The 26,624-nt window shown below is 39.1% G+C and overlaps 1 protein-coding gene across 1 annotated transcript; it reads left to right on the top strand.

The window, feature by feature from the left end:
- Positions 1-595: 595 nt before the first annotated feature.
- Positions 596-26,624, top strand: LOC118752808 (nipped-B-like protein B). The gene is made up of 3 exons (XM_036487672.1): positions 596-878; positions 1,867-2,314; positions 21,091-26,624. The coding sequence occupies exons 2-3, from the start codon at positions 2,134-2,136 to the stop codon at positions 24,471-24,473; spliced, it is 3,564 nt and encodes a 1,187-aa protein (XP_036343565.1). The 5' UTR covers positions 596-878; positions 1,867-2,133; the 3' UTR covers positions 24,474-26,624.

The following is a 26,624-nucleotide window of genomic DNA, read 5'->3' as shown; positions in this document are numbered from 1 at the left end:
GCGCCTAAAACACAATATAAACATTGTTTCGCCGTTGTCACTTACCCAGTAGGTCATAACAATAAAACTGACAATTGTCATACGACAGCTTAAAATAAATTTGTGGCATAGTATTAGGCGCAGTAGTAAAGGCAATAGTCAGCCGCTGAGTTTTGTCAGGGTGTGGGAACAGGGCGGTTAGTGCATTTTTGACGTGGTAATTGCTCATAGAAAACAACGAAATTTAACAAAAGTTTTTTGTTTATAACTTTTAAATGGTTACTAATATTAGCCCTCCCCCTCCGGATTGTTAATAGGGACCTTTTTTAGCGGTTGTTACCCTATACTAGAGAATAACCCTTAGTTATATGCAACTAAAAAGTTTACTTAGTTTTTATGCGAAAAGTTTACCATTTTGCAAATTGTTCTTTTGTAAATAATACGTGTATAAACGTGGTATACCTTCCAAAATGTGCAAATCTGTATAAATTCACCATTCAATCGTGTGCTTTCTACTTAAGAATTTCTTTAGCAAAGCTCAGAACCCATTGTAGCATTGCCAACTTCAACTGGATTGAGGAAAATAAAGTGGAATCACGAAGAAAGGAAAATAGTAGAAAAGGGAAGCAAGTAAAAGCAGTGAGGAAGAGGTCGTCGTCGAAGTGTTGAAAATTGAGTTTCATTGAAAATTTGTGTCAAATAAAAAAATGGACGTTAAAAAGATTCGTTGAAAGTTGTTAAACTAATCGTATACATACTTTTTTAGCAGTATTAAATAAAAAATTAACGCATGTTCGTTCAATGTAGATGAAAGTGTGAAACGAACGTGAAAAATCGAAGTGAAAAAGTGAGGCCAGCCTCAGCAGCAGCGGTAGAGGCAGCGGCAGTCCATTGAAAAGGTGAGCTTGCAGAAGAAAGATTTACCGAAAATGTAATAATGATGTCAAGCAGCGGTGCATTGGCGGTTGGGTAGCAGCGATGAAACAGGAAGTACCTGCATCATACTCAAAAATGTGCCGATGGTATCCAACAGCGTTGGTCGCTGTGGCTGTATAAAAAAACAACATGCTGCGCTATTGCGGCGAGACATAATGCCGACGTCGACGTAGCATGATAAATAGGCTCAGGCGTTGCTTTTGGTGATTTAGGTGCTTCAATATTATTGTTCATTCACATGTATGTTCATATATGAAATGAATGAAATACATATTAAAAACCTGTGTTATGCTAAAGAAAATAAACAATCGTTTAAACCAGTTACGGGGTTGATGGTAATGCCCCAGTACGACAAGAGCTTAAAGTTAACACGTTTTGTATTACTGTGGCTAGTTGGTGCAAAGTTTCCGCCTCTTCGAATGGATACATACATACATATATACATTTTATGTATATGTAAGTATGTATGCATCATGGCACAGTGTGGATGACTACGTGCCACAATGACGCGCCGCTTAGCTACTGAAATGCACCACCAATGCATTACATATGCGTCGGCGCATTTTCCATCGCCGCTTTCTTCATTTTGATTTATATCAACTTACATATGTACATACATACATAAGTTGATAGGTTATATGTAGATAGCATATTTTATTTTTGTGGTTTTGATTCATAATAATTTTCCTTTGTTTATTTTATAAATGTTTGCCCCTATAATCCACCATGATTTCCATTATTTTTTAATTACTTTCAGCGCCTACGAATTCCCTTTCTATTCCACCTGCTTTTCGCTTAATTGATGCACTTCAACATATGTATTTTTGTTAGTAATTTAAGCTCATAAGTTAATAATTATGTAGTGTCCCAGCGACAACTCCATTTTTAATTCATTACCTTTTCATGTATTTTACTAATTACATTTTTTTAACTGTTCTCTTCCTTTTTTAGATTGATAGACCAATTAAAAAATTTCGTGTCCGGCGAATACGAAGAGAGATAAACGAAACGATAACAAGTGGGTAGTGTATAATTTGGACAAAACAAAGTGTGTGAAAAGGTAGAGGAAAGAAACTGTTCATGTACTATATTGAGGGAGTGCGTGCGCCGCATGCAAAACACATTGTTCGCTGATCAGTATAACACTGCTTATCAAGTGAGGGCCGCAGCAATAAAATTTAATAACAGCAGTTATCGTCTATCGTGTTGGCCACAGCGATGGCTGTAAAAGTGCAATTCGAGATCGGTCATACGGCGAGGTTGCGCAGCAAGAAAACACCAGAAGGCTTCACTCACGATTGGGAGTTGTATGTGCGCGGTGTTAAAGAAGCAGATATCAGCACCTATGTTGACAAGGTCGTTTTTAATTTACACGATTCCTTTCCAAAGCCAAAGAGGGGTAAGTAAAGTACTTAACTACATACGCATGCATTACATCAGAATACACCTTTATACTAATGCATATGTATGTAGGAATGTATAGGAATAGGAATGTATTGTCATTCATGTACGTTTGTCATTCAACAGATATAGAATAACAAATATAGAATAGCGCGTGCAAATGTACGCATTGATGCACGCTTGCCACATAACTAACAGACACACACATAAAAGATAAATACATCTCACCATCACCCCATGCATGAATGAATACAAATACGTATTCTGTGATTAGGATTGCAGTGATGAAAGGGGTGGAAAGGTGTGTATATACATACTACTACTACTGTCTACTAGCCAGTTAGTTGAGTTGATGAGGGTGCCAAATTCCTCCTATAAGAGGGTGGTTGTTGACGTGCACAAAGGAAGTGTAGATCTGCTGTAGACAAATCCTTATTGACTTGTTTGGCTGTTTTTGTTTTCTTTTCGGGGTTTTATTTTAACGCGGTTGGGTGACCAATGTAAATTCTTGCTTCCTTGTTAACGTGAAAACCATTTTTGTTTTGTTATTTTGGATTGTGGTCTGGTGGTTTTTGGAGCAGTCGGTGGTTTTGGAGGGTATTGAAGCGTTTTATGACTTAATAAACAACCGTTAATAAAGTAGGGGAAATTACCTCGGTACTTCTAATTATATGCAATTGCAAACTATGTATATTGTAAACCTACTTGCCAGTTTTTTAGTCTGGCTTCCAACCATAGCATATATAGCATATTTTGTTATTAGTTCGTCTTAGCTGATAATTATCCTGGTAACTTACAAATCTCAAAACCACGCATTGCTCATTATCTTCTAAATATAAGTAAGTATGTCAAAGCGGCCTTAGTAATTAATTACTGAGGAAGTTACTGCATTAAGCTGCCTTAATTTGATACTTTCAGTACAGAACTTACTGTCTTAAGTGCTTGATAATGTAATCTTTATCCATTAATTGATGATTTGTCAGATTGGTAAGCACAAATTGCCAAATTCAGATTGACTTACATTTGTATATACATACATGTATGTGTAAATACATGTTCTTCTATTACTTAACTCAAAGGTAGTATGTGAATTTATTTGTATTGTGCCATTATCTAAAATCGCCCTCATATGAAGCAGCGCAACTCAAGAGGCGTTTTATTACCATTAATTGCTTTCACCTCTGCCCAATTGTCGTTCCTTTTAGTATTGTGATTACCAAATACATCTGCCGGAAAAAACATTTACAACCCTTATGATGATGATTTGCTTTGTAGATAATATTTTCAACACACAATAAAATTAATCTTACACTTTGATTTTTGCTTGATGCTTTAGTTGAATTACATGCCAATAAAACAATATCCACTAATTTAGAGATACATTTTTGTTTTGCATTTTAACAGATTTGAAAAATCTCCAGAAATGTTTTTCCGCCGGGCCCGGAGTTTTCAAGGGGGCCCTGTGCTCAGACTCCACTGAACATTTCAAGATGTTTTGCATAAAAATTATAGATTGTCATGATGAAAGGATGTAATATAGTACCAAAAAATTCTATGTGTACACATAAAACAAGTGAAATATTATTTAATTTCGAGCAATTTATTAGTTCAGTTGAACTCTTAGAAATCAACCCCATTTTGGCCGATTTTTGGCACATGCACACGGAGGTTGTTGTTGTTGTTGTAGCGGCTACAACAATCCCGCCCAGGTCGGTTGGTATCTCAGTCGTTGTCGTCAAGTTCCACTAACGGCAGCCCTAGGAAGCGTGCAGTTTCTGCGGGGTTGGTCCACAGGGACAAGGCCGTTAGGGTTGTCTGGTTTTCCGGGCATGCGAAGAGATGTTTCGAGTCTTGTGGGTTCTCCGCATGCGGGACACTCATTTGGCACATCCTCATTCAATCTACTCAGGTAGGAGTTTAACCTGCTGCAGTAGCCGGAGCGAAGTTGTGCTAGTGTCGTTCGCGTCTCCCGAGGCAGATGAAGCTCCGTCTCGTCTGTGTCCGGGGGCGGTATGCCTAGAACGGCATTCACAGGTCTAGAGTCTACATAACTCGAGACTGACTCCCTGTGAATGCCGTTCAGGGCCAGTCGGTAAGCTGTCGGGTCCAGAGGTTGCTTGATGAACCTCTGGACTTCGTCCGTCAGTTCATATAGATGGCTCCTAACGTGCCTAGGCGAGGGCTCCTCTGCGAGCAGCTGTCTGTTAGGGTGGCCACTTCTGTGGCTCCCGACCAGGAACTGCTTGCAGAGCATGATGTTGTGCTCCTTTACGGGGAGCATTTGCGCCTCGCCGTGAAGATGGTGTTCGGGCGACATCAGGGGGCATCCTGTCGCTGACCTGAGTGCGGTGTTCTGTGCAGTCTGTAGCTTCGTCCACTGCGTCCTACTAGTCCCCGGCGACCACACTGGCGCTGCGTAGTTCAAAACCGGCTGGCCTATTGCCTTGTATGTTGCCAGCACCGTTTCTTTGTCTTTGCCCCAAGTACTGCCGGCTAGCGACTTGAGGACTTTGTTGGGGCTCTGTACTTTATTGACAATAGCGGTTGCGTGCGCAGAGAAGGAGAGCAGGCTGTCGAATGTTACTCCGAGAATTTTAGGATTATTCACCGTCGGAATTGGTGTGTCATCGACGTGAATTCCTAGCGGTAGCCTGACCTCCTTCGTCCAGGTTGTGAACAGGGTCGCAGAGGATTACGTTGGGGAGAGGGCTAGATACTTTCCAGTGAAGAAGCGAGAAAGTTCGGAGAGATACCCGTTTACTTTCGAACACAGGTCATCAATTCCATTCCCAGTCGCCATGATCGAGCAATCGTCGGCGTAAGAGACAATCGAGACTCCCTCTGGTGGTTGAGGGAGCTTTGAAATGTAAAAGTTAAACAGTAGCGGGGAAAGGACACCACCCTGTGGAACCCCCTGTTTTAAGCAACCTCTGGACCCGACAGCGTACAGACAGGCCCTGAACGGCATTCACAGGGACTCAGTCTCGAGTTATGTAGACTCTAGACCTGTGAATGCCGTTCTAGGCATACCACCCCCGGACATAGACGAGACAGAGCTTCATCTGCCTCGGGAGACACGCACTACACTCGCTCAACTTCGCTCCGGCTACTGCAGCAGGTTAAACTCCTACTTGAGTAGGTTGAATGAGGATGTGCCGAACGAATGTCCGGCATGCGGAGAGACCCCACATGACTCGAACCATCTCTTCGCATGCCCGGAAAACCCGACAACCCTAACGGCCTTGTCCCTGTGGACAGATCCCACAGAAGCTGCACGCTTCCTAGGGTTGCCGTTAGTGGAACTTGACGACAACGACTGAGATACCAACCGATCTGGGCGGGGTTGTTGTAGCCGCTACAACAACAACAACAACCCCCTGTTTTATTTTCCTCTGTTTACTCGTTTTGTCTCTAAACATTACCGACGAATGTCGACCACTCAGATAATTTGCCGACCACCGTTTGAGCCTCCGTGGGAGAGAGGAGGCCTCTATATCTTCTAGTAGCGTAGGATGGCAGACGGTGTTAAACGCTTTTGACAAGTCCAACGCTACTAGAATCGTTCTCTCACAGGGACGGTTTCGGTTAAGGCCACGAGTTATCTGAGTGTTTATGGCGTTAAGTGCTGTTGTTGTGCTGTGCACTTTTCGGAAACCATGCTGATGCTTCGCTGGGGTCAAGTCGTTTGTGAAGTATGGGAGTAGCAAGGCCTCGAGTGACTCCGCTACCGGGGAAAGGAGTGTTATCGGACGATAAGAATCTCCTTTGTTGGCAGGTTTCCCCGGTTTGGAGAGTGGGACCACTCTCCCCACCTTCCAGATGTCTGGGATGATGAGAGTGGCCATCAGCATGCATATTCCGTCGGGACCCATGGCTTAGGAGGCTTTCGCCTTCCCGATGGCCACCTGAACTTCACCGCAAGTGAAAGCAAGAGGGGCACAGGTTGTTGGCAGTTTGTGCAGCCTTCTGGTCACTCGACTTGGCTTGGCTTTGTCCACCGGAGGATGCAGTATGAACTGCCGGCTAAGATAGCTCGCGCATCGCTCCGGGTCCGACGAAGCATGGTCGCCGAAGGAAATTTCGACTCTGTCGTCGTGCTTCGTCGGATTGGACAGCGACCTCACGGTTGACCAAAACTTGCTCACACCAGAGGTGAAGTTACAGGTCTTCAGATGCTCCTCCCACTTCTTCCGCTTATGTACGTTTACTAGTTGCCGAATCTCCGCGTTGAGAGCCGCTTCGGCAGGGAAGTTTGGACGTGGGTCCGTTATACATCCTGCCGGTATGAAGCCAGCTGCAGCAGCAGTGACAGCCCTGCGGAACTTACGTTCACCGAGATGGACGTCGGTTGGTGTGGGGAGCGCTGTGAAGGTGTTTTCGGTAAACTCCGCGTAACCTTTCCAATCATCTTTAGAAAAGTTGATATAAGTCCGGTGATTGGCGGAGGCAAAGTCGGTTGGTTTATCTATCGAGATGCCTATGGTCGCCATGTTATGCTGTTTATCAGACCAGCGCTGACTATGGTGATGTCTGGCGAGCTACTGCAGTTACCCATAATCCTGGTGGGTGCGTCGTCGTTCATTGTGCAGAATGTCGAATCGTCTATCTACTCAGCCAAGTCTGTTCCCCTACGATCGTTTGACAGGCTTGAGTGCCAAAGATCGTGGTGCGCATTAAAGTCAAATACTACCATACGGTTTTCACCTCTGAGGAGCGCACCTATATCAGGGTGATATCCTGCCGGGTGACAGGGGGTATGTATATGTTAAATATTTCGAGGTCAACATCGCCTGACCGGATAGCGATGCCCTGCCATTCTAGGGTGGTATCCCTGCGGTCGATGTCTGCTTCGATAAGACGATACTGCACGGTGTGGTGCGTGATGAACGCTAAGCCACCACCATTATCTCGCTCGCGATCTCGACGGTGCACGTTGTACCCGGCGCAATTCAACAAAGTTGAATTGCTGTGCACCTTCGTCTCTTGGACCGCAGCTATCAATATACCATGCCGACACATGAAGACGGTTATCTCCTCAATCTTGCTCTGTAGCCCGTTACAGTTAAATTGAAGGAGCTTCATGTGGTTCGGGAGACGTGTCGTGATGTGGGGTGTGGGGTGTGTTCTTACCGCCGTTGGCTGTGTGCGCTGCTGTGATGGTTGCCGCCCTGTGGTGGTGGCGGGAGGCGTCGCAGTTGGGGTCTGCGACCGAGCAGCGCAACACGGGCCCTCGAAGTTCCCAGTCCAAACTCGCGTGGTACGCAGACCTGAGCATGGCCTAAAGTGGCACCAGCCAAGGCAGGTGTTGCACTTGACTGATGTCACATTACGGAATATCCTGGTCTGACATCCCGTGCAGATTGTAGGGGTAACCAGGAGTTGTTGGCGGCGGCGTGTGGGTGGTGGTGCGGTTGTGTGTGTTATGTGGTCAGTCGTGGCTGTGGTATGGTCTGTGGTGTTATTATGTTGATGTGTTGTGGTGCCTGTGTGAGGCTGCTCGGGTGGACTGAGGTTGGCCTTGGAGGCTGCTCTGTTTGAGCAACAGGGGGCCACGTACGACGTGGTCCACTGTCGATGCGTCCGTAGTCCTGAGCAGACTCTAAGGTGACTCCACCCCTCGCAGGCATTACACTTGACAGAGGTGGAGTTGTGGTGTAGTCGTCTCCGGCATACACAGCAGGTGTAGATTTTTGGCGCTGGGTTTGACTCGATGCCAGCCCTGAGTAGAAGAATACGTAGTGAATGTAGCCCTATGGCCGAACAACTTCTGAGATACTTCGCCGATCTAAACGGGGTTAGATCGCCGAAACAACAGCCCTTGGTCGGGTCAAACCCGAGTCATTCCGGTACGTAGAACCGGCTGTCGTGGGAATGGGAATGCACACGAAGGTATTAACATCTAGTTCTGATAACGTCTGTTTGTAACAAATCACAATAAAAATGCTCACCAATTTGTTTACATCGACTAGGGGAATCGATCTAGTATGTATTAGGGCGAGTCCATTTGTAGGGCCCAAAAAAATTAACAGGCACATCTCGATTATAATTGTTTGGGTCATTTCAAGCATTTTTTGCCCAGGAAACCATAGGTCTAAAATGAATTTCGAGTCAGCGATTTTTTCTATCTATGTAGTTTTAATATTTTTCAAAAAGTGCCTCACAGCTGTATTTAAAACTAGCCTCGACCCAAAAAGCCGCAAGATACACATTTTGTCTAGTTTTCAATACAGTTTTTTTCAGCAGGTAAGCCACTTTTTGAAAAAAAAATAGATAAAAAAATCGCTGGCTCGAAATTCATTTTAGACATATGGTTTCTTGGGCAAAAATGCTTGAAATGACCCAAATAACCATAATCGTGATGTGCCTTTGATGCCAAAAATTTGACCCGCCCTAGTATGTATATACTAGGAATGTGAATCCCGGGATCCCGGACTTTTTAAGGTCTCGGAAATCCCGGGATTCTTGGCAAGTAATCCCGGGATTTTCGGGATTTGTAATTTGCACTGATGGCAATAATAGAAACTCCTTTTCTTGACCAGTATTGGCTATATTTCTTTTTTTATTTAATAATTAATATTTTTGTACAAATGTCATTCTTATAACACCGCGCGATAGTAAATTTTAAACACAAGTATCAATGTATTCGCGAAACCATGGGCCAAATATAGTAAAATTGCGTTTTTAGTTGTTCACTCTAACGTCAGTAATTCAAAAATTATTTAAAAAATTCAGAGAAATGTGCTTAGAGAAGAAGTATGGGTATACAACTAATGAGGAAATCCTGTAGAATTTAAACAGATTCAAGTTTCTGGCAGTGATCGGACTTCTACCACATTGTGGTAGATCTGCCACTTTTTTGAGCATCTACCACACAAGGTCTGAAATCTACCACATATTCGCGTTTTTTAGTACTTAGTTTTATTTTTGCTCGACATAATTTTCTTAATTTTAAGAGCAAAAATTGTTCAACACTAAACACTATATGGTAACAAGAATGATATAATACAAGATTCCGCATTCTCGGCGGCGATGAAATTTCTCAAGTAAAAGTAAACAAAGCCGAATGGGAGGAGAAAAAAACTGTAAAATAGTAAATTTTCTCAGTAATACATTTTTCGACAGGAAACGTGGTTTCATTACGTTAAATTTTAAAATATATGATTTATAAAAAAATTAATAGCGAAAATTAAAAAAACGGGACAAAGCTACTTTTCCATACGAACACAGATATATCTGCTGAGAAACCCCGTTTGGCATCAAACTTTATATTTTTAAATTTTTAAATAACTATGCGCGCACCGAAACAACTCGCGGCGATAGCAAACTGAAACTGAGACAAACAAGACTGGGCATGTCATAGCGCACACTTTTCTTTCGCTACCTAGCGCAGAGATCGACATAATGGTCGGCATTAGAGCCTGTAAAGATCTTTCTGGCTGTTCACACATCGAAATAAAATTCCTCTTTCTCAATTTGACAGCGAATTGCGTGCGAGAGACGGAAATATTGCCACGTCTGACACGCTCTATACTAGCACATTCAAACGATTCAATAAGTGGGATTGTGTGCATTGCTCAGCTGGCGCTCTTCGTATGTGAAACACACATGTGCTCAGAGAGCGCTCAGCATTCTTTAGGGGTGGCTCACAAGCATGAATATGTTCCGCTCTCAAACCAAGTCATGGTTGCCTCAACTAAGATTTGGTAACTATGACTAAACCATTTGTTGAAAGAAAGCTGACCTGCATTAGCAGAGCTTAATAACATCCTTTTATGAACCATGCGTTAAGTTGAATGGAATTTGTAGAAATTTGCTTCAAAGAAATATTTATTTGTATTTACCAAACCCTTCAACTAAATTAACGATTTGGTACAACCTAGATGAATATTAGAAGCGTTGATATATTTATTTATAACTACCAACCCATGGTTATAGTTCCCAATCCTTGGTAACAGTTACCAAATATTGTGAACTAAATATCTTTAGCTGTCGGAAGTAATCCTTTTTCTCAGTGCATATATAAACTCGATAACATCCTCGAATTTCGATCTTCAAACTTTGGCAGCTTAAAAATTATCTATTCGTCCTTGTGAATCCAAAAAAATTGAAATTTTTTATTATTCATTTCAAACAATATAGAAGCAATTTTTTCGATTCAAATTGTTGAAAAGTAATGAATATCTAAATCCCGGGACTAATTCTGTGATTGTGACAACGCTCTGTGGAAAATTAACATCCCTAGTATAGTGCACAAGAAAATTGCAATATAAATTAAAACATTACCTACAACATCTGCTTAAGGCTCATTCCACGGTGACGGGTGTGACATTTCAACTCATATTTTAAGGCTTAATTCTTAAACTGTAATACAAAATTCTTTAAGACGAGTATTTTGTAATAGGTTTCCGAGATATCCACAATGCCTAGAAAAAAAAAATTCAAAAACAATTTAATCCGAACGAGCTATCTGAATTTTACTCACTGTGACGGGTGTGACGAGTACGAAAACCAAATTAGCTACTCCTTAATTGCATCAGAGTTGTTCTGGTAATTATGTCTTCTGCTTATGGTTTTAAATAGTTCGTTGTATAGTTAAATAAATATTCTCAACATTTACGCAAAAGTTGCTAACCGCTATTGGAAATTATAGATTATATGTTGAAATTCGTTCTCATGCACCCATCGCCGTGGTGAATTTTTTGACGTGAGTCAGCTCTGGTGGCTTAACGCACAAAGTTATCATCGCTAGTGCCTTCTGGTCAGCCTTTGCCCATGCAGCTGCAGTTTCTGCTGATGCTGAAGCTGGACATGTCTTAACTACAACATCACAATAGTATTGTGTTATTAGAAGACTTTTCATTGTAATTGACCATGTCGCGTAGTTTTCATTATTTAGTTTTTCGATTTGCGCTATCGAGTTACTCATTTTATTATTTACCAACCGACCACCGAATTTAGAAATTTTTAAACCAATAACAAATCGACAAACGATTTAAACAATTATATTATATATAGAATAAATACTTTTGACCACCGAAAGACGTGTTCACAACTTGCCCTGGCCTTTGTGAGCATATACGAACAATGGAAGAAAACACGAACGTTCGATAGGACGATATTTATTGAAGTAAAAAGTGAAAAATTTACATAAAGAAAAACTAGGTTCTAATACAATACAAACTATGTCTGCAGTTGATACACAAACATATGGAAAACTCTACATTGTGATTAAAAATCAATATTTTAATCATGATTAGCTCTATTAAATTTAGTTAATTGGTTAAAAACTACTGTATTAAAAATAAAAAATAAAATATTTATTTTTCTCCCATAAATCCTAGTGCATATACATACTTTTTAAAGTTTTCAAGATTTGGATAGCTTCAAAAAAATATTTTGGAAATAAAAAAAAAATAAAGATTTCGATATCTATTAAGAAAATTCCTTACTCTTAATTTAGGTGGCAACCCTTTTCCGAAATACAAAATAAAAATTTGTATTACATAGAAGCATGGCAACCCTATATTTTCTGACCAAAGTTCTCATCAACACTTTTCATTTGATATCCATAGTGCGATGTTTTAGATAAACCGTGTAGAATCGAAAATAAATGGCAACCTTACACTATTATCATAAGAGATAACATTTTGTGTATAGGGAAAGCATTGTTTAAGAACCTTCTTTTGGTACCCATGAATAGTAATATTTTATATTTTTTTCTAAACAAAAAATTAAATAAATATGCTATTCAAAATACCCATATTATGATGTTTTAATTAATTTGTAAAAAATTTTGAATAGGTGGCAACCTTATACGAGTAATCTCGGAGATAATGCCTATTCAGATAGCCTTAGAATTCAAAACATTATCTGTGCACAAAATCATCAGAATCGTTAGAGCCGTTTCCAAGAACTTTATGGATATATGGGCAAATCTCGGAAACTGTGTGCTTTTGTGTCACTCACTTTTAAGTTAATTTTATTAATGTAATTTTTCTTTTTATAAAAAACTTGGGCCATTTTGATAATAAATGAGACGAGTTCTTGTTACTTATTTAATTTTATTATTTTAATAATGTCATTTTAATTTTTATAAACAATCAAAGTAATTAAAATAACGAATTTTGATGTGTTACTTTGGGTACATTTTGTACGTTTTTCGAGTATAACCTTTTCAGTGCAAAACGGAGATATTCAAAAATCATGGCAAATATTAAATGTATTATTGGAAAATGCATTAGGCGTTGAGAAAAATATGTGTTCCTCATTGGAAATCAACTGCAACAATTTGAAATCTGTAAATTATCTGTAATTATCAAAAAGGTAATAACATAAGTTCTTTTTCATTTTGCACTTTCAGCGATTACTAAATTGTTCTTATTTGTTTATATAAATGTTAACTACTAATTAATTATCAGTTAATTCAATATAATTATAATATATAATTATAATTAATATGCAGTGCTAACTTGACACCATACACCTATTCGATAGAATTGAGATATTAACAATTAAAGAAGTATAAGTTCGGACGAAAACGAACTTTATATATCCGGCGCAGGTATCAAATATCGTCGTTTCAATTTTCTCTAACTACCTATGCATGATAAGCAAGCGTATTTTTGTCGATTTCAAACGTTTTCGATAATATGCTGAGTTAGACTAAATAATATAGTTAGCCCAAGTTTGGTAGAAATCGATAAAGTGGTCATAAAGTGGGCGGTGCCACGCCCATTATCCAAAAATTTATAATAATCTAATTTTACGCTAAGTGGTTATTGCAATTGTGGATTTTGAGTAAATTAGCTTCAATAGTTACTGATTTATCGCAGTTTTCGTGTTTCCGTAAAATACCGTTATATGGCGGGTGGGCGTGATTATTGTACGATTTCAAATATTTTCAACAGATTTCTTAGCTATACCCTAGGCAAGGCTCGGACCGAGTTTGGTAAGGATTGGTGAAGCGGCTACTGAAATACATCATTTTCTAAACATTTCATAATATTATTTTTTACCAAAATTCTACTTCACATACAAATTTTCAACCAATTTACTGAAATATCGTAGCTCTTGCATTTTTCGAAAATACCATTATATGTGAAGTGGGCATGGTTACATTCCGATTTCGTCCATTTTCAATACCAACCTACCTTGGATAAACATGCGAAATTTCGTGGAGATATCAATATTTGCTCGAGTTACCTTGTACACGGACGGACAGACGGACAGACAGACTTGGCTTAATCTTTTCATTCTGAGCATTTATGTATACATTTGTCTATATCTATCTCAATTCGTTTTGGCTGTTACAAACAACTGTTATGTGAACAAAATTATAATACTCTTGTGCACAAGTTTGCCCGGGTATAAAAAAGTTACAGCGGTACTTTGGTACTTGTAGGGCCTCCAAAATTAATTTTCTTGCTAACTCGGTTTCCGAGAAAATCGCAAAAATATGTTTAGGTCAGCTGGCGTGGTATGGTGGCATGGTGTCAAGTTAGCACTACATAGGCTGATTTCCAAAACGCCAATCGCTTTGCATACGTACAAAGTATAACGTTCCCTAACGCCGAGGTACAAATTATTAAAAATATATACTTGTCCAAAACACATCCGAAAAGCTATCGAAACGCATCTCTACAGCAATCGGCGCATCAGAAACAAAGTTGACGATTCGTTGGTTATTGGTTACCATTGGTGTTTTAAAAATGGAAAATTCAAAAAAATTGTTCATTGCTACATTGAATATTTAAAATATGCAGTGTATGTATATGGTTGCAATGTATCGCAAATCTGCATATACAAACAGTTTGAATACCGCAGTATAACAATATCCAAACATTGTATTGACAAACAACATACAAACTTTTTTCGAAACGTAGAGGATATTCGCCCGGAACTTCTGGTGGAATAATATTTTTTTATTGACCCGGAAAGTCTGGATTGCTATTTCTATTCCCCATATTGCCCCTACAGGCCGGTGATGGGTTTGGCGTCGGCGAGAGGAAAATTTTTGAATTGAAACTTCCTGATGATTAGTCGATATACACTCCGAATACACCAAAAATTACCACCAAGGAAAAAATCACCGACTTTTACCTACTTGCAGACAGAAACCATACAGCGACAACATACCGTATGTTAATATAGAGACAGCGAAGATGAACTTATTAAAAAAAAAAAAAACAAGTAAAGAAGTATAAGTTCGGGCGAAACCGAACTTTATATACCCGGCGCACGTATTAAATATCGTTTTTTCGCCATTCAGTAAACTGCACGATAAGGAAGAGTATTTTTGCCGATGTCAAACAGTTTCAATAATATGCTATGAAATATTGAAATAATTGGACCAAAGTTGGTTAAAAGATTGTTGTAAGTTGGCATCTTTAGTTATTGAAAGATCGGAGTTTTCTCTTATTTCTGAAATTTACCATTGTATGGTAAGTGGCAGTAATTTTAGTCCGATTTCAAAAATGTTCAACATATTGCTTTTTTGCCCCAAGGTTGGTAAATGTGTCAAGTTTGGTAGAAATTGATAAACCGGGTACCGAGATACACATATGTATGTATGCGCAAGTGGAAGCCCATTTTCCAAAAATTTCCCTAAATATCGTTTTCTGCTAAGAGGTCATTGCATATATCGATTTTGAGTAAATAAGCTCAAATAGTTACTAATTTATCGCAGTTTTCGTATTTCTGTAAATTACCGTGATATGGGAAATGGGCGTGGTCCTTGTCTGATTTAAAAAATTTTCGACGGGTTTCTTAGTTTAAATTTTTGCTCGAGCATTTGTCTATAGCCGTCATCGATTCGCCACTTCGCTGCTTGCTATGTTTGAGTTCCGGTCGCTTAACGAAAAATTTTGCATGTGAAAGCAACAACAAAGTTAGCTAGCACGGATAGACGATAGCGAGTTTGGTTGTACCACATTGAGTTCGTTCGTTTCGTCACTCGCTAACTGATGTCGAATCGATGACGGCTTCTATCTATTTCGATTCGTTTTGGCTGTTACAAACAATCGTTATGCGAACAAAGTTATAATACCATTGTGCACAAGTGAGCTCGGGTATAGAAAAGGACATCATCTAATAATTTATCATCGACGAAAATCACATTAACTAAGACAAATGAACATAAATTAAGGACAAAAACTCGAACCAGACAGAACGAAAAATGACACTGAAGATGGCACAACACCGAAACCGGTTTATCTGCAAACCAAGCTTGACAAGGGATAATAAAATTCGTTCCAAAATAAATCAACAATAAGGACCTTCATTTACAAAAAATATTTTATGCAAAAAAAAACATTGCCAGTATTTAAACCAAGAGGACGATCTAAAGGATGTAAAAACACGGTCAATGGTTTTCCCAAAAAAAAACAGTTAAAAGGACCAAGGATGTTTACAAAAATGACAAGCATGGAAAAATGTTCTACAATATTGAATTGGCAAAACGAGCTCTACCAGGGTATCATTTAATTGATGAGGACGAAATTGAAACGATGTCTGAAGCAATTACAAATGCAATTATGGATGATAACGGGTGAAAATTCGTTGAATCATCATTAAATTTAAAATATTGCACATCTTCTAATGCTCACTGTGTAATATAGATTTAGAGAAAACTGTTGATGCTGATGTAAAAAATATATCACCTGAGAAGGTTTGATCGGCAGCGATTATTGTCTCTTTTGGTACCATTTGTATTGTGTGGGGTTAAAACAACTCTTAAAACAAAGAACATGGATGTACAACATTACTTTCATGAATATTAAGGTTGCCAGAATTTTTTTACATGCCAGGAGGACAAATTCTCCACTTTGAAAACACAACAAATTTTTTATATTTATTTTAACACATAAATAAAAAATAAATAAACAATTCAAAGTTTCTATAAACACAAGTCGAACAAGTTAATAGTACACTGCGTTGCATAATTATAAGACCGTTACATTTCGATAATTAATTTTCTATGTGGTCCCATTCTAATTTGATTTGGATCCGATCATTGGATCATGAAAAAATTAACGGTGCTGAGGGTAATTTTTTAGAGAATTTAATGCCCTACAAGAATATGCCTAGAAAAACCTTTATTCCTTTTTTATATCTTTTCTTAACGGTTCAAAAGTTAAAACATTTTTATTGAAAACAATTTTTTTATATGTTATTTATATAGAAAATTTCAAATGCCGACTTTTAAAATTGAAATAAAAATGTTTCCAAATGGGAGAATTTCCTTTTCAGTAAATAGGTCATTTTAGGCCCATAAATTCGACAGGTTGGTTGTTTTAATAATAATAATAATAGATTGGCGCTTACACATATGTTAGTGTTTGGCCGAGCTTCTCCTCCGACTTGTGGCGTGCGCCTTGATGTTGTCACACCTACAGTTTTACGCCGACTCCGAACGTCGATTGTATTTTTATGAGAAGCTGTTTTTCATGGCAGAAAAACACTCGGAGGTTTGCCATTGCCTGCCGAGTGACGACTGCTGTTAAGAAAAAACCTTTTTCTATATTTTTTTTTGCGATGTTGCTTTGACCAGGGCTTGAACCCAGGTGCTGATGAGGGAAAGCGCGCACTGCTTACCACTACACCTCAGCGGCCAAAATAACAGCGGTTAGTTATTTTGGATCACCTTAATATATATATACAAGAATTACTCCTTTACAGTGATAAGAATAAGTGGCAAATTTCCCGGAAAAAACCCCCGAAAAAAGTCTGGATCCGCCGCTGGGCCTGTGGTATTTTTGATTATGTACTTGGATGTAAAATAACACATTTTCTTAAAAATTTTAAGCTTATTTGCGCTCCAACGTAACGAACGTACTTGTTTAAGCCATCTTACAAATGCTTTATCAAGATAAAAAATTCCCACGCAAAAATATTGCCACTGATAATACTTACACATATCTGGCAAATACAATGACATGTGGTAGGCAATAATTTTCCCTGTGAAGAGGCGTCGTTAGCTAGTTTTCAGTGTTGTAAAAGGCCGTTCGCACCAGGCGATTTCGCGTTCAACTCACACACGGTTACACGAAAATCAAATTGAATGGCTAAAAATAACAAAATATGCAAAAATTCACCATAAAAGGCGTTTGCATTGTTCAACTTTGCATTCTACTTTTGGTTGAACGGCCTTTCAACTAATCGCTTTCAACAAAGTTGGTCGCCAGCCAAAATTTAGCCATTCTACTTTTTTTTCGTGCAACCCTGCGAGAGTTGAACGCAAAATCGCCTCGTGCGAACGCCTTTTGAAGGGTAATACGGCTTACCCTACAACAAAGGGAATAACTTTGTTCGATCCTCCAATTACTCACCCCTTTCCCACGCGCACATTCTTAATTCAATTTGACAGTTCTCTATCTCTGTTTTGTTTATTTTGCTTCGCTAAAAAATTTGTGCAAAATTTAAGTAATTGCTTTGCGTACTTTTAAAAAGTGCCAGTTTTCATTTGTGAACTGGTTTCGATAAATGTCCGATAAAAATTAGAGACGGCAGCGATTTGTTCGTAATTCGCATGGTAATTGGATCTGAATTACCAACAAAATTTAGTATGGCGGATTACGTAATTCCAAGGGTAATTGGAGTGCGAATTACGAATGACAGAGCAAACTACGTAATTCGCGTGCAGTGGGAAAGCCGTATTAGATATTATTTTTTAAGGCTAAAAGGCGTTCAACTTTCAAAGGCGGTTAGTTGAATCAAAAGCTTACATCATTTAACTGAATGTTGAACAATGTAAACTCCTTTTAAATACAATGATTATGTACGATTATGAAATAATAATATTCTGAACGAAATTTTTGGCAAATTTCATCACTGCTATAAAACTTGAGACGGAGGACAAGGAGGACATTTTTGCTCAAAAGAAGGACAATATTTTTGAGGAGGACAACTCACGTTTGAGGATGACAATCCTCCTCAAAGGAGGACGGTTGGTCAGCTTAATATGTCTATTTATTTCTTACAGCGAAATCGATAAAACGTATGCGAAAATAACTCAACAAGAAAGTAAAATATTTTTTCTTCTCATCTGAGCAATTTTATTTTCTGGATTTTTAACATATCTTTTTCGACTACAGATATTCATCCGGAAAAAAATAAAAAAAAAATCAATTTGAAACTCAATTGGCTTAAAATAACATATTAATTGCGCAAATTTTCCCAATGAAAAATAGAAAATTCCGGACGAATAATTAATCAATAATAATCCGGATATTCCGGTACAATAAGAAATAAGTATTCGTCCGGAAGTTCCGGATGATTAGGGACAGCCTTTTCGAAAACGGTCAACTCCATTTTTTCCAGAAAAACGAAAGCTAAAATTTTTTTCTTCCACAACAAGAAAGCTACAATTAAGGGCATAGTAAAATAGTGCATATCTCAATTCTATCGACCAGGTGTATGCTATCAAGTTAGCACTACTTACCATTTTTTCTTAAAAAAACGAAAACTTCAAAATTTACAACAAAAAAGCTACAATTAATGCCGTTGCAACATTTTCAATATCTCCATTCTATAGAGTAGGTGTATGGTGTCAAGTTAGCACTACATACCATATTTAAAAAAAATTAGAGCTACACATTTTTTTTCACAACAAAAAAGCTACAGTTAATGTGAAGTGGTAATGGGGCGGTTAAACGTGGCAACACAAGCACTTTTTCTACGCATTTTGCTGTCAGTATGCCAAAGAGGAAGCCCACTGCAACTGAAATTACGCAAATCGCTTTCGAGGAATTATTTACTCTTGCTCGCGCTGCACGAGCAATTTTCATTTTTGCAGCAAGTATTGTCGAACCGATCGAGGGTTGCCGTGCGATTTTTGCCGAATTGGTATAAGATTTTAAAAATATTGCATCACTTTAAAAGCACAAACTGGTAATTAATGTAGTTTTTATAACAAATATTTCAGGTCAGTAATATTCTTATAAGCGTAAAAATGTCTGGTAACACAGGTGAAAGTGGAATTTACCATGATAAAAGCATAGTAAGGTAAAACCGTTCTCTCAATGCGTCGGCCATGATTTTTTTTTTGAAGTTTGCCAACATTTTAAAATCGTATAAAATTGGGAGTAAAAAGAGGAATTGTTCAAAGTTGTTGTTGTTTGAGATTGAAAATAAGAATGTGAGTGTAAAATTTTAAAATTAAATTGCTTGCAAACGTCAAGAATTTGAAAAATTCCCCTCAGCGGTTCTACCTTCCTATTTTGACATATAGTTCGTTCTTTAACAAAACCCGTTCAAATTCATGTTTCCAAATTTGAGCAGTCCACTTGCAAAGGCGCTATGTAAAAAACTTGTATTTATACGAATGTTGGTAAAGAACGAACTATAAAATTCTAACCGAAATTAAATAACAACAAAAATAATATTTTAAAACTTGTCAAAATTTGGTGCGGCTATAACTTTTCGACTACTGTACATAAGTTGGCTATGATTACTCGGCCGTGATATCATAGTAGCACAATGCCACTCATATTTGACTTACAAACAAGCTACGGGCAGAAATTTCAAGATTTCAACCCTGTTTTTATGAAAAATTTTATTTTTATCAGTATTTCTCTTCTGTTGAAATAAAAGTGAAACTAAAAAAAAATTTGCCAGAAGTAGTAAAATGTCACACTAGTCATATATTAAAATTACATTCCTGTCAATGTATGTATTATATCATAAGTATAATTGTGGTTTGTTCATTTTTGCTAACACAATCCAAATTTCGCTCGGAAACTCACGTCAACAGTTACGCTGGCATTTCATCAACCAAGCTGTATACGTTTAAACGCACTATAAGTTTGTCAATCGTCTTAAAAAAGACGTCAACACATGAACAACCTGGTGTCGTAGGGAGTTAGCTGAAAAACTCCCGACCACTTAAGGAGCCATCGCTTCTACAACCCAAAAAAAGAAGCCTCGCGCATACGTGGCCGGCTAGTAATAAATAACTATAAAAACCATAAAAAGAATTGAGACAAGAATGATAGACTGCAATACAGCGAGAGTACCAGTTTGACAGAATAAAAAATAGCCAAAGATCATAGAAAATAAGGATGCTGGCTATGTTTATGGTTCCCTTACATCCTATGTACTGCCATGTTTGTACGAAAATTTGTTTTTGGGCCAGATTACAGGACGACTCTTTTAAATTAATAAAAAAAAACTGAAAATCGGTATTTATAGCCCATTTCTGTATCGGTGTCAAAATATTTTTTACTGGCAAATTTAAACATTTTCATATATATTTCCGTAATAAAAACTGTGACAAGAATTTGTCAGTGATACAGAACAGAGCAGTTAATCGGTACAAATATGAAAAATTGGGACACTTATACGTCCCGACTTTTAAAAAAATATTCAGCGAAACAATTTTCTCAAAATCGGTGCAAACGGTCACCATATTCACACATAATTTTTTTTGTACCATTAACAGATACGTAGAATTTTGAAAAAACGTCAGTCATCTTCGATAGGAGCTCCATTTTGGGAACGTCGGGACGGGAACTTTTAATCGTTTTACACTTACCATATAACATTTGTGGAAAATATTTTTATATGGTTCAAAAAGGTATTGACGATGAATTTGTGTTAATTCAGAGCCTACTATAGTTTTTATGATAAAGAAAGTGTCTCCAAACGTAGCGCAGGGAACACCCATATGAAAACATGTAGTTTTAGTTTCACAAAACACGTGTTTATTTTTTCTTTCTAAGTTTGAACCAATGGTGTTATAATTTCTAACTTCTTCAACGTTTTTTTTTCTTTTTACAGTTTCCAACAAGCCGCCATACGTTATCACCGAATCTGGTTACGCCGGTTTCTTGGTGCCGATAGATATATATTTTCGTAACCGCGATGAGCCAAAGCGTATACAATTTACTTACGATTTAGATTTGCAGCAAACTGGTCCACCACATCATCGGTTCGAGGTGCAAAAGTTTGTTTTCGACCATGTTTCGGAGGATTTTCGACAAAAGCTGCTCAAAGGAGGCGGCATACCAGTGACTGGTGCAGGCGTAGTTGGCGGTGGCGCCGTACCCCCGACCAATACCACGCCGAATGCTGCTATCAGTGATGAAGGTGGTGGTATGATTAGCAAACCAAAACTGAGTAGCGGCGAAGCAGTCGGTGGTAGCGGCGGTAAAAAACACAAAACTCGCGTTGATGATTCCAAGAGTAATTCGTTTGCTAATCTCTTTGGTACACCAATAAAAAGCGGCTCTAGCAAACATTCGCCAGATGCTAAGAATAACAGTTTGAATGTCGGAGGCGGCAAAGGGGTACCTCACGCAAGCAGCGCAAGCGGTGGTGGCGGTGGTGGGGTAACACCTAACTCTGGCAGTAGCAATGCGAACAACGCTAGTGCCAAGGAGAAGTCCATTAAAGAACGTGACAAGATGAGCAGCTCGTCAACGGCTTCCGCCGGTAGTAGCGAGAAGCCACGTGAAAAGTCTGAAAAGAAAGAAAAGCATAAGTCGTCATCTAGCCCACACAAAGAGCCGCGTAGTGAGAGCAAGAAATCATCCGGCGAGAGTAGCAAACATGAAAAGCGCGAAGAATCGAAGTCGAAGAAGGATAAGTCACGAGAAAAAGAACGTGAACGCAGCCGAGAGAAAGCTGGCACCAAACGATCGCTAAGCCCGAAAGCAAGTACGCGTGACGTTAGTGCCCCAAGCCCGAAACGGCCGACTCCACCCCGATCTTCGTCGTCTGCAAGCGGGCGTGTGGAGGACGTAAAGCCAACGAATAGTAGCAACAAAACGGAGGTTAAGGAATCTAAGTCCCGCGAAGATAAATCTAGCTCAAGCGGCAAGAAATCTAAGAAAGAAAAGAAAGACAAGGATAAGGACAAAGAACGCGACAAGGAGCGTCGTGACGAGCACAAAGAAAAGCATCGAAGTGTTGAAGGGAAATCAAAAGATTCAAAGGAAGAACGTCATGGCGTTGCGGCCAACGTTGGCCCTAGTGGAGATGCCAGCAATGTAGCGCCTTCAACGGCATCTAATGGGAACGCTGTAGTAGCGGAAGCTAAAGATCTCAAAGGCAAGCAATCTCCCGCGAATGTGAACGCCAAGAAGGCAGACAAAGATGGCAAAGATAAGGCGGAAGCAGCCAAGTTAAAGAACAATGATAAGACTGTCGATAAAACCGCGCCGATTGTTTCGGCAAACGGTACAAATACTCAGGCAGCTACTGCACCGGCTGGCAGTGGGGATAAGAAACCAACCGGCATTTCAAGCACCCAAGGCAAAAAGGTAGAGAAAGAGAATGACAAAGAAAAAGAAAAGGAAAAGGAGAAAGAAAAAGAAAAGAAGTCGCATAAGCACAAGAAAAAGGACAAGAACAAAGACAAAGATAAAGAACGAGATAAAGAGCGTGACAAAGAGAGACACAAGGAAAAAGACAAAGAAAAAGACAAGGAAAAGGAAAAGGAAAAGGATAAAGAAAAAGAAAAAGAAAAGGAAAAAGAAAAGGAAAAGGAAAAAGATAAAGATAAGGAAAAGGATAAAGATAAGGATAAGGAAAAGGATAAAGATAAGGATAAGGAAAAGGATAAGGATAAGGAAAAAGAGAAAGAGCGTGTGGATGAGAAGATACGCCCGGAAAAGACCCGGGAATCTAATGCGAATGTAAATGTAACGACAACTGCAGTCACCGTAGCTCCCGCTGCTACAGCGATTACAACCGAAACACCAGCACCACTTGAACCGCCCAAGAATGAACCGAGCAATGCAAACCCCGCCCTTAACGCTGCCAGCAGTGTCGCAACCACTAACAGCAGCAGCACTGCAACAGCGGCCGCTGCACCAACAAAGAAGTCACAAAGTAAAGAAAAGAAGTCCAAAGAGAAAGCATCCAAAGAAGAAAAGCGCAATGCAGCCGAGGAAGGCGAAGTGGTGGAGGTCCGAAGAAGCACTAAAAATGCTGCTAAAAGTGCTAACGCCGCCGCATCAGTAACATCATTGGCAAGTACCCCTACTGTCCCATTAATGAACACCAATACCGCTACCAACAACAACACCAATAATGATATGGGCGACGGCGCCAAAGCACATTCGCCAGAGGAAACCCCACTGCCGACGATAACCGCGGAGACAGCTGCAGGAACAGGCGCTTCAAAGACGACCTCTTCTACTGACCCTGTACCCGCCGCTTTGCAATCGGATAGCTCGAATAGCAGTTTTCTGGATATACCACCAAAGCCGGTGGTAACCACAAAGCCGACATCATCGCCCACCACCAAAGCGGAGGTGACACCAGCAGAAAAGCCCGAGAAGTTGGCAGCCGCCAGCATCAAAGAGTACAAGCAGCGTGGCAGCGAACGTAATGCAAAGACGAAAGATGGCGCCGACAAACAAGATAAAAAGATAGAAAAAGGAGAAAAGAAACGTCGACGAAGCTCTGTGGCAGCTGCCACCGTATCAGTAAACACGTTCATAGAACCTCCAATCAAGCAAGCCAAAAAGGAGGCTAACAAAGCGGCACGAGATCAAGCGAAGTCGCCTGCACTGCGACACAGCCGAGCCGCTAGCATAAGCGGCCCACTCCTCGGCATCAATAACAGCAGCAGCAGCGGCATTAACTCGAATAACATCGGCAATGGCAACAACAGCAACAATGCGCCCTCGCAAAACAATAGCAGTTCTGCTTCTACTGAGGCACTCAATAGTGGCGGGGCATTTTTGCCGCCTCCCAATAACACGACTGGCACCAGTGTAACTAGCTCGCCAGCCCCTCCAGCCACCGCTACCACCGCCAATGCCAACGTCAGCAACACCAGCTCAAATGTTGCCGCAACTGCGAGCGTTTCGACAGCTGCTGCAGCAGCGGCAGCGCCGCTGGCACCGCCTCACCCACTGCGACCCGCATCACCGGCTGCGCCTGTCGGTGCGGCGGCCGCAGAGGCTGCAAGCGCCAACAGCGGTGCAACGCCCACGCCTGCATTACCAACTGAATATTTAAGCGAATTGCAGGAACTACATCACAAAATAATGACGCTACAAGATAATGACGAGTTGCAACAGGTGGTCGAGATGATTGCGGCAACCGGCTGTTACGAGATTACGGCCAAAACGTTTGATTTCGATCTATGCAAGCTGGATCGCAGCACTGTGCAGCGACTGCAAGAGTTCTTTGCGACATCTGTGTCGTGACACAAAATACATGCCTAAAATGGAGAAGTGCCTCGCAGCGGTGGCGGCTGGAAACGGAGCCAGAACGGCAGACGTGGCGAAAGGAGTGCCGACAAAGCAGCTCGTCTGTCTGCTATTCAAGCCAACAATTACCAGCTAGCAAAAATTAAGAACAAGAAAGACAAAAAAACAAAAGCCGGAGAGTACAGTGTAGAGCGAATTAGCGGGTGATGTTCAGACGGTGAACTTGAAGATAATATAGTAGTAAATAGTAAGAGGCTTTATTAAAAGCGATTGGAAAATGATTAAATAATTGCTAAGCGATAGTAAAACGCTTACTTTTTTAGCACTAGCTCATATGACACACCTACATGCGCACACACATCACACAAGACACATTTGTAAAGATGCGTTGGATGCAAACGAAAATATTATTCATAAATACTGACCTGATGACTGCGTTTTTTCAATTCTAGGTTGATAACTGATAGTTATCAATGAAATTGACAAAATAATACTGTGAATAACAAGAAGGTCGCTAAATATCAAGAGAAAATTGATAGTTATCAACCTTTTGGTTATTCACATTTTGTCAATTTGATTGGTAGCAATCAACTTTAAACCGAGAAAGGATAATCGCGATAGGGGCCATCGCATTATGAACTCATTTGTACTCAAAATTCTGCAAGAAATACTTATAACACTAGCAAAGAATGAGAAGCTGTTCATATGATAATTGTTAGTAAAGTTATACGAGTTTAATTTTAGTAAAGCAAATGAAGCTTACTTTCAGTAATTAGACTCCTTTATAGTTTAATGAGAAAAATTTATGTTATTCCTTTATTTTAATGTTATGGTCTTTTTCGTTTTTGTTTATACTAACAGTAATACGTTTTTAACATCAAGTATCCAAACTGTTTTCTTTACCTCAAAAAAAATTTAAACTAAAAGATAGGCAAAGTCTATACCCGTTTATATATATTTTTTTTATGGTACATATAGTGAGCTCTAGTAATGAACAATGAATTCCTTCGGCCTAATCGCAAATTTCATATGAACAAATGTTCCTAAAGATTTTAAAGCAAAATAAGTAAAAGCTATTTTTTCCATTTTTTTTTTGTTTTGCCTGTTAAATTATGGGAACGATTTATTTACATAGAATTGGCGATCAGGCTGATTATTTCTCCTTTGACGACGACGATTACACTGCAGAAATAAGCTTTGTCTTCATTACTTGCCGCTGATAGTGCATATATGTACGTGTGTATGTATATGTATACATTTAATAAAACAGATTGCATACTAAACTTTCATTTTGTTCATCACTTGGACATTTGAGAAGACATCTAAGCATTTGAATATCATAAATACTGATCTGATGATCCATAGTACACAGATTCCCAAGTAACTCATCGATTTTTTAGTTTTAATTCATTAAGTTAATTATAGGTTTTAGTTTTCATTACACTAAGAAAACTAATGAAGAACTTAGTAAACATCGCACAAGTGTGTATTAAATATAACACTTCCATATACATATATGCATATATTGCTGTACCTACAAAAAATACTACAGGAATGTTGTATTAGTATGTATGTTGTAGTTTAAGACTAGTTTTAATAAAGTTTTTTTCTCTCTCTAGAATCTAATTCTTATGTTTTTCAATTTGAACTTTAAAAGCACTTTAGAAAATTGCTAAATAGATTTTGTTATGTGAATTGTTTGAAATAATTTAATTGTGAAACTACTATATTCCTTTTCTTTAGTTGAATGTAAACCACATTGTATGAAATATGCTAGATCAGCTAATTTCTGTTTGGAACAATAAAAGAGGTATTTATAATATATAGGAAAAGAAATATATGTCTATGTGACGGGGAATGTTAAAAAGGACACCTACGGGTAGAAAAAATTCTACATATCTTTACTTTTTACCAATTCTTACAGTAAATTTTACGTCCTTTAAATGCAATAAACCACAGCTTTAGTTTTTTCTCACAAATTCAAAGGTGGACGCATTGGAAAAACGTAACTTCAACTTCCTTTTTATCGAAAACTTATCGAACCGAAGGTCCCTTTTAACTTTCTCAGTCACATATGTATTCTAGCACACAGTGTAATACAGCGAACCCGATACCCACGCCATTTTTTTTTTAAGACAACTGATACGA

This window comes from Rhagoletis pomonella, unplaced genomic scaffold (genome assembly GCF_013731165.1).
Source record: "Rhagoletis pomonella isolate Grant_MI unplaced genomic scaffold, Rhpom_1.0 Rhpom_scaffold_01858, whole genome shotgun sequence".
In the NCBI taxonomy this organism is placed as follows: domain Eukaryota; kingdom Metazoa; phylum Arthropoda; class Insecta; order Diptera; family Tephritidae; genus Rhagoletis; species Rhagoletis pomonella.
This window is presented reverse-complemented; position numbering and strand designations above follow the sequence as displayed.

Excerpts from the sequence above, each read along its gene's own strand:
- LOC118752808 (XM_036487672.1), top strand. The coding sequence starts at position 2,134 with ATGGCTGTAAAAGTGCAATTCGAGATCGGTCATACGGCGAGGTTGCGC. Across the intron at positions 2,315-21,090 it reads CTTTCCAAAGCCAAAGAGGG|TTTCCAACAAGCCGCCATAC; the intron begins GTAAGTAAAGTA and ends TTCTTTTTACAG.